This window comes from Carassius auratus, chromosome 11, assembly GCF_003368295.1.
Source record: "Carassius auratus strain Wakin chromosome 11, ASM336829v1, whole genome shotgun sequence".
NCBI classification, from domain to species: domain Eukaryota; kingdom Metazoa; phylum Chordata; class Actinopteri; order Cypriniformes; family Cyprinidae; genus Carassius; species Carassius auratus.
In genome coordinates, this window is record NC_039253.1 from 13,472,201 (window position 1) to 13,485,540 (window position 13,340).

Consider the following 13,340-nt stretch of genomic DNA (forward strand, 5'->3'; position numbering starts at 1 on the left):
TTAGCCGGCACAAAATGTGCTAATTTAAACGTCAACACTTTCTCTTTCAGTGGAATATAGGAACGTTTTGAGAGCAATAGTTTAATGAGAGGAAACAAAACCGAGTTAATCTGGTATTCGTATTTCTTTGAATTGCCTTTTCTCGGCTAATTGTGCTGTCAGTCTTCTTCAACCGATCACCCCACACGGGCCATTGCAAATTAAATAGCGGTCGCACATCAACATTAAAGCACTTTGCATGCTCACTGCAGTGTATACTTGGCCTCTGCGGGGAACCCGAAGCGACCTGGATCATTGTGTCTTCTGCTTAAATGTGGTTCATTAGCATTCCACCGCCATTAATGTGGATTCGTCTCCACCTTACCTGTCCCCCAAGGCTGATAAGGCAAAGTGTACTGGAATTGAAAGTGAAGCAGGAGATTTGGTTATCTAATGTTACTACTCCCTTGTCAGCACCTGATTAGTAGCCGTTTCTTGTAATTATTATGATTATTCAGAGAATTTGAAGTAGTTTTTCTCGGGGCACAGCTGTGCTGGATAAAGGGGTGTTTAAAAGTGGAGCTTAAAGCCTGGGATACGTTCCTTGAGCCAGCATGGCAGCTTGGTGACAGTGCCTGCCGCTCAGCGCAGTAGGGATTTGAGGACCTTTTGTTCTGTGTTCCATGTCATCTGATCAAGGGGATTAAAGATACCCTCCCGTCACACCCCTCTGTGGTCCCTTGCAATGGCATCCTCCAATTAGATCCAGAGGGCTGGCGGAGATTGTGGTGGCTCACCACTTTTCCCCATGCACATGTTCCGCTTGGTAGAGAGAGAAAGGCAGAAATAGATATGGAGACAGAGAGATTCAGAGACTTTTATATTATCCAGACAACTCTTGGCTTCTACTTGTATTTTAAAACCCATTATTTGCAGGACAGTCCATCTCTTTCATCTCAGCGACTCTGGGATTGTCGCGCCCGTGTAAGAGAAGTTGTGCCAAGAGGGATGAAGAGACGTGTTGGATTCTCATTGCATTAGCTGGATGCATCACAAAGTGCAGAGTGACTGAGCAGAACATAAGGAGGGAAATATCAATGCCCACATGAATATGAATGTTGTTTAGTGATGTCCTGCCAGTGTCAGATGGTACTGTTGTATACCGATATGCTAAATGACTTACAATGCTATCCTGCCTAGCACTGATGTGAAATTTTCAGCAGTTTTTACCAGAACCAGCGTGTCTTGGTTAAAAGCACGAGTTAAAAGACTAGTTCACCCATAAAACTGATAACTTTGATGATTGATAACCATAATTTTAGAGTCATTTTACATAGGACTTCAAATTATAAAGTTTGTTTTTGGAGCTTGAGTTCTCAATAACTTTTATTATTTTAAAATAGTGGACAAATTATTAATAATAAAAAAAAGATATCTCCTTTTCTGTCATTAATGAGGGGGAAAATACAGGTTTGGCACAACTGAGAGAGAGAAAATGATAACAGTATTTCATTTCTGAGATGAACTGTTCTTTGCAATTTGTGTATGTTATATAATAGCTCAGACATATGTTTGACCACAGGCCATGATCCAGCTCACGAACCCGACACCAAGTAACTGGAGGGCTAAAATTTGAGAGGTCCAACTGAAAACGTATACTTCTGCTCACATTACTCTAAATATTCTATGCAATATGCATAACAGATAGCAAAGCAGGTTGACACTTTGATCCTTGCTTATCTTGGTCCTCGAAATTTAAATGATTGGATTTCATCCAGCTCATGAAATCGTAATTCTTGCGGCTCATTTCAGCTTTGATCCTGTTGTCCATCTGTGTTAGAGTCACCAAGGGATATTGGGGAAAAAAAAAACTACCAAACAGGGGCATGTCATTGCTTATGAGATAGCACAATTGTTTCAGAGGGAGGGACTCGGGTGATTTATACTAATTTAGTCACATTGAGGGCTAAAGTGCTACAATCTCTCTAGCACTTCAGATGCACACATGTGTCACCAGTCCTTTTCCCCACATGTATTGAATTCCTATAGGCTAATCCACTCCCATTTCCCTCTTCCTAATCCTGCGATGTAGCAGAATGCTAAACGTACTCATGTCAGCCTTGCATTATGCAGCTTTTCTCTGGGTTCCCGGTATATGCAGCTCTTCTCCACTCCACAAGGATTAGTGAAAATGCTATGATACAGCATGAGCCCTATACTAGCACTGATTTAGCCTGTGTCGAAAAAATAAAAATGCAGTTTGTTTCTCAAGCTGCGATCAGGTTAGCATTAGCACTGTGTTTTTTTTTACCTATCTTGGCTCTCCCTTCTTCTACCTTGAGGCTAAGAGTAAAGAATAAGTGGTAAAGAGGACGTTGAAGCCTGCCAATTATCAGTTACCAACAGAAGAGTTCTATTAGTGTTAGTTAGTGTGTGGGAGCCGCCTGTGATGCTGTTGTCAGGAGGTTTGAAGATTTCTTTTAATGGAGTGGAGTGTCTCTCTGCTGTAGTGACTCAGACTAGACTTTTCATTCGGTTTGCTGCACTCTGTGTTAGCCAAGCTTTGTGGATTAAATGATAACCACAGTTTATTTAATGATAAAGTTGTTCGATTCCCCGGGAACACATGATATGATATGCAAAAATTGATAGCCTGAATGCAATGTAATTCGCTTTGGATAAAAGCGTCTGCTAAATGCATAAATTTTAATTTTAATTTAATTTTTTAATTTAAATTTAGTTGTAGAGCCTCAGCTCAGCTAAGTGTTACAATATGTATAGTGGAGTTATGGATGTACAGATATGTAGCCTACTGTTTATTGTGTTATTGATACCAATGCTAATTTGTCCTACGTTTTTATGGCTTATAACCTGAACATACCAAAGTCCTTTTAGGCAAGTCGTGCCACTCGGCCGCCATCTTTGCAACGACTCCGGGCAGCTATTTCAGACTAAAAAGACTAAGCTCCTATCTAAATGAATGGGCAGAAAGTCAGAACTGCACTTTCACTGGTCACAGGGACATAAAAACTGCATGTATAGAAACAGCAGTAAAATATGATAAAAATCGCAGACATTTTTTTATGACTTTGCCCCAAAATAAGTTTTAAAACGCCTTTTTCCCCACAGGTTATACTTTTACTACACATGCGCAAGGGTTCCTCAACTGTGCGCATACATCAGTGGAACCAGACGATAGGCTGTTTCCTGGCTTGACAGTTAAAAGCAGATGATTGGCTTTCCAGCGGGAGGGGCGGGACATGTGCATCCAAACGCCATCTTTGCCGTTACGGGTTTTCCTTATATAGTTGTATTGAGGATTGAGGATGTGGCATATCTCTTATAAATTGTCTCTGAACATACCGAATAGACTGTCGATGGTAGAAATGTTGAAAAGGACATTTCAAAATGTTGATTTCTCCTTTTAGTGTTGATTTAGTTTGTTCTAGAATATTCATATTTTTGTGAACGTATTGGTTCAAGTAGTTATTGTGCTTGGTTGCAGCTATTTTTAATCATTTGATTAAAAAAATGCCATTATAAATGTATTATATGCAGGAGTTAGTAGCAGCTTTTGAAAGAAATTAACACTTTTGTTAAACAATGGTGCATTAAATTGATAAAAGTTGATTTTTTTAAAATGCAGTTCTTAAAAAAAAGAAAAGAAAAAGAAAATCATCAAATAATCTTTTTACAGAAAATGGTTAAATAGAAAATTGTTGTAATATTTTCCAAAAGTACTGTATTTACAAATAAACAAAGCTTATTTGAGCAAAGCAAATTACAAGCTTGAATTTGAGCTTTTATAATTGCATAATATTTCTATTGTTATTGTCATCACAATACATAATATATTTAGCAATTTCGAAGCTATATGTTTAATGTGTTCAGACATTATTAGAAGAAAAATGTTTAATTTACTATCTCTGCAAATTATTTATGAGTCATAAAGGTAGACCAAAACTTGCATAATTACTTATTAACTCTGGGGAGGGAGGAAACATGTTCTTTTTGTATAACGTTTATCACAATATTTCATTAAAAAAAGCACAGGTAGAGTAGGGATTTATTTACTGTCACAGAAAATCACCTCAAAGCATACCACTCCATTTGTTTCACTTTAAGGATTGTGTCCAAAACCTCCTCAAGGCTGATGACTCCTGATGATAATAATTGAGTTTGTTACATATAAGCCCATTGAATGAGTCTTAAGAGTTGCTTTTTGGTTCAAAACTTTGAAAACTTCAATATAAGATACCTTTTAAAAATTATTCTTATTTTTGTCTAGATCAGGGGTGTCAAACTCAATTCTTGGAGGGCCCAGCCCTGCAGAGTTTATATTCAACCCTAATTAAACACACCTGATCAAACTGATCAAGTCCTTCAGGCTTATATGAAAACTACATGATATGTGTGTTAGAGCAGGGTTGGAACAAAACTCTGCAGAGCTCTGGCCCTCCAGGAATTGAATTTGACACCCCTGGTCTAGATGTTGTGACACTGGCATTGTGCATTTGATTACGGGATTAAATGTGGACATATTGTAGGCAGGATAGACTATGCAAGGGAAGCTAATATGGGTTTCCTCCAGATGAGTTCATGGCCTATGGAAAAGATGCTCACCACCTGGAGCTGGCATACAGCCCATCACCTAGAAGGGTGGGGTGGATACCATGTAGAGCAGTGGGTCACTGGGGCCACCAGCTGTGTGGCCGCCCTCTTTCTTCATCAACAAATCTCTCTTTAATTAGCTCACCTAGTGCCCTTTCCCCAGACGAGCACCCAAACACAAGTCTTCCATCAAATCTCTCTATGAATTCTCTCCTTCTCCCTTTGGGATCTCCTGTGTTGCACTTGCATTTGAGCGAGAGGCTTAGTGGAATATGGCACCCTGATGCTAATTAAATGGCCTTTCAGGTTATTTAGTCACTTTGAGTTGAGCTGCTGACTGTGAACCACAGATAAACGTGGACTGAGTTTGAATGCTCTTACCAAAAAGTAGTATACTTCAAGTTTATTTTATTAATTATACTTTATTTAGGAAGTATACAAACATTAGTGTTCTAGTAGTATACTTGTAAGTGTACTGTTTCAATACTCATTGGGACTAAATTGGCCCACTTTCTAGTATATAAAAGTATACTTTTAAGTATACTTCAAGTCAAGTCTGTTTTTTTGTCAATTCTTCCACATGTACTGTACAGTACATACATAGAATTGAAATTGTGTTACTGTCAGACCATTGGTGCATACAGACAACACTAACAGTAGAATATTAAATATAGATAATAAAACATTATTACAATATTACAAAGTTTGCTAAGTATAACAGTAGCAAACATTGAGTACACAACTAGTTTGCCTCTATGTTTGTAGTTTGTACTGCAATTATAAGAAAAGTACAGTTTGAAGTAAAGTCTCAGTAAACTATTAGTTTAGTAGTTTTATACTGCAAGTATAGTAGATGTAGAAGATGTGTACAAGCACCCTCTACCATATGAAAAATGAAAATACTGATTCTAGGAGCACAAGTATAGTACAAATATATTAAGACTTTTGTACGTATAAGTCAAATATACTTAAATGTCATTTTAAGTATATTTCTGAGGAGTAGTGTAGCAGAGTGCAGAGTAATACAAACGTGAAATGTTTTTCATCAGTCTCTTTAACATGCTGAGCAAACTGTGGTTGATGTTTATGATAAATTATACCCATAATTTTGTATTATAAAATATTTTAAATTAAAGACCAGTAGTTAAATACTCTTAGCATCTTATGCATCTGTTTCACTCATACTATATAATAAATGTATTAGCGTAGACCCAAAGGTATTAAAGTAACCCTTAACTCTGACAGGCTATTATGAGGTGCCACAGGTCACAAAGCACGTCTGGAATTCCATACACAAAGAAGCATTCAGGGTGGGCCGGATTAAGTCAGTTTTCAGAAGCAGTATATTACCTCTGCAGTCGGACAGGAGTGTTGCGTGGTGCCATTCGAGAACCCAGAATAAATGTGTTGCTGAGGAATCATGTAGCATAGGGACTGCGTCTGAAGCAGATATTCAGCCAAATGCACTTGCTATTCATTGGAGAATGGACAAAGACAAAGCAATCTCCACCTGTGAAGATTGCCTGTGCTCCTCACTGAGCAACAGTGTTCTCAAGTGACTCCCTTTCTGCCACCAGCCGAGCTCTGCTGCCCGCAGGCCTCCATATGTGCTCCTGTCATGACTGGTATTTAATTACAAATGATACTTTTTTTGTCACCGCAGATGGATGAATGATTTAATAATGGGAGAAATGGTAGATATGCAAGAGGAAAGTAAACTCTGCGTGTTAATGGAAAAAGATGGGAGTGGTTTGGAGAAGGGAGAGCCAGAGCTCTCTCGGCTGATTGAAATTGTCATTTTGCCAACATTATTTTGGACCTGTTTATGTTTGCACTTTGAAAAAGTGGGGAAAATGGGAAATGACTGCTGGAAATAGCTAGCGGTTGATGCCTAGTTTCCACTGGGGGCAACATGAAAGATATTCAATTCTCATAGATACCAAACTCTCCTATCTTTCCCTAATTAAATTAGATGTGCTTTCTGCCATCTCTCCCAGCCTTCTTTCCCACATTAAATATAAACATTCCCAAACAGCGGCTGTTTGTGGTCTGTTAATATGGCGTTATATCACGCGACATTATGGTCGCCATGAATATGCCACCCACCACTTGAAGTGTGCCACATTGCTACATTGTAATCAGAGAAATATATCTGCTAAACATCCTTGAAATAAGTTAAATATATATATATATATATATTTTTTTTTTTTTCCAAAGATTTAATTTATGCCCTAGTAAAAAAGTAATACATTTTAAAAAAAGCACACTGTAGTTAAAATCTACTAACATACTTACTGACATATTGCTCGAGACTTACTGATATGAAAAGTATAATTAAACTTGTTTGGAGTACTACTTGTGCACAATGCACATTTCATAATATTAAGCCTAAAATGTGTTTTAATGTCACCATTGATGAGGATTGTATGATCTTTGAATAATATCAGTCTTTAAATGCAAGATATTTAAAGTGTATACCTGATGTATACTCATAATAGTTCCACTTTAGCACAATCAAATATACTTCAGTATATCTTTTAGCTGGACTTCAGCTCTACCTTCACACAATTACATTGCATTAAGCACGAAATGAGTTGTTCCAATTTAGCAGACTTTAGTATATCAAAAGTACAATTGCGTGGTATTTTTATTAAGTAAATACATTTGTCAATGTATTTATAGTATACTTGGCACAAAATAAATGTGTTTCAAATACATTTTAGTATATTTTATTTTTCTCTATTTACACATCCAAAGCGACTTACACTGCATTCAAGCTAAACAACTTTCCGGAGAGTCGAAACCTATGACAATGGCTTTATTTGAACCATGTTTTATTCTGAATTGTTTTAAAATGCTGACTCTGATTAATTTTTATGTCTCATAATTACATTGAATTAACATGTTCTCAGGTCTAGTCATTAGGTAAGATTTTCTTTTTTTTTCTTCTTTTTTTTCATAGCTGGAGGCTGCCCTTCACAATCCTGTTCAGTGTGCTTTACTTGGTTTCTCAGCGGCGAGTACTTCACTTCCTCAAGGCTACCTCTGGGTAAGTAGAAACAGAAGCACATAAAATATACATTTTTCCCTTTACATATCCCTTTTATGAAAAACAGATCTTAATTCTGACTGTTGTTTAAAACTGGCAAGCATTAATTTACCATTAAGTTATGGTGGACGTAACCTGTATTCTGCAAAGACCTTTTCTATGCAAAATAACACTGGTTTTCATAACAACCCCTGTGAAATCACCTTTAAAAGTTTCACACAGTAGTCTCATTCTCCTCCCTCCTCTGGTGCAGTGGGCAATTTATCACATAATCCCCCAAAGCAGGGGGATAAATCCAATTCGAGCCTTGGTTGGACACAAAAGGACGCCCTTGCCTGTGTCTTTCAGTTAATTGTTTTTGTGAGTATTCTAAAGAGCACTGAGGGTGGACTTGGGTGGATAAAAAAAAAAAAATACAAGGAGACAATCAGTAGGAAATTACATTTGGCCGGATTAGGACGTCGTTCTGGTGCCAAAAGTCCTTAGCATTGCAGATCCAAAATATAATTTTCTCGAGGTCTGATCCTAAATCTAAATCTCACTCTACAGCTTAAATCATAGGGGTCACTTTTTAAATATTATCTCAGTGCATCCATTTAGTCTCAGTGGGGCTACCGGTGTTTCTTGTTAAATGTTAAAATGTGTTATTAAGCAGCATTCGTAAACATATTTTGCTGCGTTTTGCATTTTTGCCTGCTTTTCAGATGTATAAATGGACGTAGGCTTGGTCTGCTGCATGCTACAAGATGAAATGCAGTCAAACAGGCATGGTAGTGGTTTTGGGGAAGAAATATTAATTGTTATTTAACTTAAACTGAAAAATACACTCAGATGTTTATTTAAGGCATTTATTACCAAGTAAACTAGCATTATTGCTTCAATTTGTTGAGTTGTGGCTGTGAAATAATCATTATCTGAGGGACTGTGGGACAATTGTCATTAATGTAATTCATATTTCCATAGATTTACAGTCTCCACATAGATCTATTATTGTGTTTGCAGCTATTTCAAATGAACCTAAGTCGAAGACTGTTAAATGTATCATATTATAACCTTGATAAGCTGTGTTGTGGATCTGACTTTACACTGCTAGCCAAAAGTCTGTCTGTGGAAACCTATATAGCAGGTTAAAAGAAATCCTTAAAGCAATCAACACATCTTTCACTTATAGCAGGTTTCATTTTCTCAGTGAATTTGACTGGACTGAGAGATGTGAGAAGAGGGGAAATGAATCAGCCGTTTGCTACTTCCTAACTTATAAGTCAGTGATAGCACATCATCATATCACAACAGGCAGTTTTCACTGCTAGCATTCCTAATGAGCAGTGACAATAATCAGATCACTCTAAGATGGGCTGCTGGGATTTTTCTCATGGCTCAGATGAAAATAATGCATTGTTTCTAATCAGTCCAAGACAGTAAGCTAGCCAGTCATCCACTAAATTCACTCTACCTTAGCATCTTCACTTCTAAGACTGAGACTTATTTATTGATTTGTGTGTGTGTGTGTGTGTGTTCACAGTGTTCTTCCTGGGATTTTAGTTATTTAGTCGGTTAGTGGTAATAAAAATAAGTAGTTGCTTTTTTATTGTTTGCCATTGCCATGTTTTTGGGTAAAATGTTGTTTACAGACGCCTAAGGGAGTATTTCAAAAACAGTTTGGAGTTTATATATGCCTTTTGGTGCTGCTAGTAGCAGAAGTAGTCCTTTTTTTTGGAATGTTATTCAAATTTTCCACAGGATGTTTTATTGGATTTGGAATTGGCAAAAGAAATATAAATTTTAGGAACTGAAACTGTAGAATTTATTTTAAATTGCAAAAACATAAAACAAACTTTAAACAAAAGGTAAAGAAAAGATAGTTTTTCTGTTTAGGGTCTTTGTCTTTTAGCCTGAATATAGATTTTCATCTATTTAAATTGTAATTCATTTAGTTCTATTTACACGACACATCAAGAATTGGATTGTAATTTAAAATACAATTCTGAATGGTGCATACAGCATCATTTTCAGAGTTGAAAACATTGGGTAAAGGATGTCAAAGGCAAATGTTTGAATATGTCCAGTATGTACAAATAGACAGATGAAGTCTTTCTCCCCAGACTACCTTTGCTCCCTTTAGGCTCTTAGTCATTTTCAGCCTAATTAATGCTCTGTTGTCCAGAGATTTGGCTCTAAGGCTGGTTTTCATGGCTTTCCAGCCAAAAAAAACAGAGATGTGTCCAGGGCACGATTCCAGATATCCACTCCTCCAAACAAGTACTGATGAGTTTGTCAGGGAACTATAATTCCACCTAGTCTGTGGAGGAATTGAATTGAAAAAGGAGGGGTGGATCATCATCATCAAGTTTGCGAACATGGATTTGAGCCTATGTGAGAAAGCGGGAGAACAAGGGCCCGCTGTAGGTTGCGACTGAGTGGGAAAAACGCAGAGATTCAGTTATTTTCCTAGCTTCTTGCCCTAAGATAAGACCTCCTTATCTCCCACTGCGCTTCCGCAACAGGCCGTTATTTGCTCTGCCTTGCTCTTCCCAGCCCACGAGACCTTGGCCATCCAGATTGTATGCTGCGATACAAATCAGACAAATGATTGCATGCAAATAAGAGAGGAACTCTAAGGCTAAAGACTATATTTAGCCCTGCCATTTTGCTCACATAACATAGCTCTAAAAGAGAATTAATCTCTGCTCTCCGACAGCATCCCTCCCATTTTTCTGTTGTTTTCCCATTCTTTGGTTGAGATTACGCTCCACTCGGCCGGCTCCAGTCACTCAGAGTCCTGAGGTAATTATAAATGATGGCCCCTAAACAAGGGCCACTTATAATAAGGCCAGCAGACTCTCTGTTATACTCTTTCCCTTTATCTCCCTCCTTTTTTATATGGATTTAGTAATTGGAGCAGTTTAGTGCCGCACAAGGAGAGATGAGCCAATTTGTGTGGTAGGCATGATGGGATGCTGATCAGTTCGTTTAATTTCTAATAGCGAGCGGGTTGCTTTCATTGCATTATGCATGAATGAGTAACCATGAGAGAGAGCAGGATGCGAAGACAAACACTATTTTTCACAAACTGGGGGATTATTAATTTATGATGCAATGCAATCCAAATCTGTTACAAGAGTCTGCATTTTAAAGCAACTCGCTAGGAAAATGAATGGATGCAGAACCTAGATCAGTTGTTGAGGAAAGGCACCAGAGGATGGATTTATGAGCAGCACTGTGCTAAAGTCTTATTCTGTCAACTACATGTAATTTCACCAAGGATCGAGTTTGTCATCTCAGTCTCTGTTTTAAGAAGGCGATCAATCATTAACCCAATGGAAACCCTCCATTGTCAAACAGCTCAGCGGCATTCAAAGGACATCTCTCCACCCCACCTTTTCTTCTGCTTCAGCGATGAAAAGATCCCTGGAGCTTCACAGAAAGATGTTTGAAGTTATCAAGCTGATGCTGGGAATGCATTAGGAGTGATAGAGTATGAATTTTAGAGACTTTATCAAGCGAAAGTCTATGGATTAGATTTTTACGAGATGTATGATTTTAACTTTGCATGTACTGTGGAATTGAAATTGACAGGAATAAAATAACAGGGCTGGGAAACATTAAAGTACACAGGAAGTGAAAGAGTTTTCTGTCTTTTGAAATTTCCTCTGCATGGTTCTCTGCACTGGAAGTGAAAGCACAAAGCCGAGGGAGTGGTTGAAAGTGGCAGAAAAACAGAAAGCCCTTACCTTCCTCTATTATTTTCTTTCCCTACATGTACAGTCATGGATGTGAGAGAGGGGTTTTGGTTGGATGACTACCTATAATAGCGTGTCCTTGTTCTGTTTTTGCAGGTAGCCGGTGGAGGTGATTCCACTCAAGGCCAGGTGGACATCTTCTCCTTGAACAGACCCACACCTCGGCCTGTAAAATCCCTCCAGATGGGAGCTCGAGTGAGGTGTTTGGAGTATGTGCCTGAGCCCAAATCTTCAGAGGACGGCAAAACCAGCCCTCACAGCTCCACTGGAGTTGGAAGTACTATCTGTGTGGGACTTGATGATGGCAGGTAATATGTACACAAAAAAAAGGGTAATATATACACTGAAAAAAGCAGCTGTTACTCTGAAATTGCTAGTAGATTTCACAATTAGTAACACATTGAATTATATTATATATATACTTTACAGTGTAGACTGTTTTATTTAAAAATAAGCATTTTTTTCCTCATTTAAAAATATTGAAGTACCTGTTAAATATCTAAAGGCACCTGCAGAGCCAAATTAAGGTTGCTCTGAGGAAACTAGATTCACCTAAGCCTTTGGTTCTATGTAAATGAAGTGCCTCGTCAATGCTTCCTTTATTTTCCTGTCAGCTCACTTGGCCGTGAGAACCAGGCGGTAGCCAAGACTAATAGCCTAATAGCTGTTTGTTTTGAGCACATGTCTAGCAATAGGGAAAACAAGAAAGGTAAAAGCCTTTTAATCAGATTTAAGGTGCCATTACAGACACTGCAATGCATACAGGGACACGAAACAGGTGACGACTATCCTCATAAGTTTTAGCGACTCATTTAATGGACAAACTATTTAAATTTCAATATGAAAAGGATAAAATATATTCGGCTTCATTAATTACCTAACTTGTTACATGTGTAATCACATTAATGCTGTCTGTGTAGATGCATCTTTTTATGGTATGCATGCATCTCTGTAGTATTGGAACAGGAAAAGTTTACCACTTCATTAAAATTACTGTGAAGTTCAATAATTTGTGAAGGTTGAGAAAAACAATAGGTATTCTGAGATTTTATTTATGCAAATGAAGGGCACTGATTAGCCACAGAGAACAATGTTTTCTCCTTTTAAAAATACATTTCACAATATCAAGGCAAATGAACTGTGGACATAAGGCATTAGCTTTCCTTTCTTCATTTTAAAATTATACTTTTTCCTGCATAGATGTCATTATATCTCCTTCAATGTTTATCTCCCAAAGCATTCTGGTCTACGGAAGTATGGACACAGCTGCCCAATGTCTTTTGACTCTCCGTAACCCCGAGGGCTGTCCGGTTCTTTGTCTCAAACAATCCGGGAACTTCCTGTTCGCTGGCTTGCGGGATGGAACGCTAATGGTGTATGAGAGACATCACGGAGGTACGAGTCACATAGTGCTTGATGTCTCATTATATTGTACGCTCATGCTAGCTTCAAGTACAGCTGAGAAGCTCATACTTCTAAGTTAGTTTCCAGCTCTCATGCAAGTTATTTTCTGTTTCCATGGCCCTTTTAATATCCCAGTTCAGATATCATAGTCTTGGTCTTTTATGTGAACAAAACTTGTGATATTTCAGCATGTCATTCAAGGTCTCATAATTTGCACAAGGCTGTAGTGGTTTCTCTTTTGCTTTTATGCATTATGTCAAACAAAGCTTATTTATTCTACATGTATTGTTGCCATTTGTTTTGGATTGTGGATAATCACTTTGGATTTATACGTCTATGTTATTTCTATCCTATTAGGCTTGTTTTTTTCTCTTTATCACATTAGCACAGAATTGGACAGTTACATTCAGTATGTTTTCTTTTTCCCTTTTCTCGCTAATGGGATTAAACACTAAATGGGTGGGATAATTAAGAAGGGTAATTATTAGTATGTCCCCAAATGAAAGGGACTCAATAGAGTGAAAGGGTAATCAAATCAAATTAATAGTGCAAATGAA

General features: G+C 37.7%; 1 protein-coding gene across 2 annotated transcripts in view; it reads left to right on the forward strand.

Annotated features, from left to right (window-relative positions):
- LOC113111090 (rho guanine nucleotide exchange factor 10-like protein) overlaps nt 1–13,340 on the forward strand; it is a 101,722-nt gene that overhangs the window by 63,482 nt on the left and 24,900 nt on the right. For both annotated transcript variants that reach the window (XM_026275547.1, XM_026275548.1), the window contains 3 exons: nt 7,553–7,639; nt 11,476–11,687; nt 12,617–12,774. In XM_026275547.1, coding sequence (XP_026131332.1) covers nt 7,553–7,639; nt 11,476–11,687; nt 12,617–12,774 — 457 coding nt within the window. The remainder of the gene's footprint in view (nt 1–7,552; nt 7,640–11,475; nt 11,688–12,616; nt 12,775–13,340) is intronic.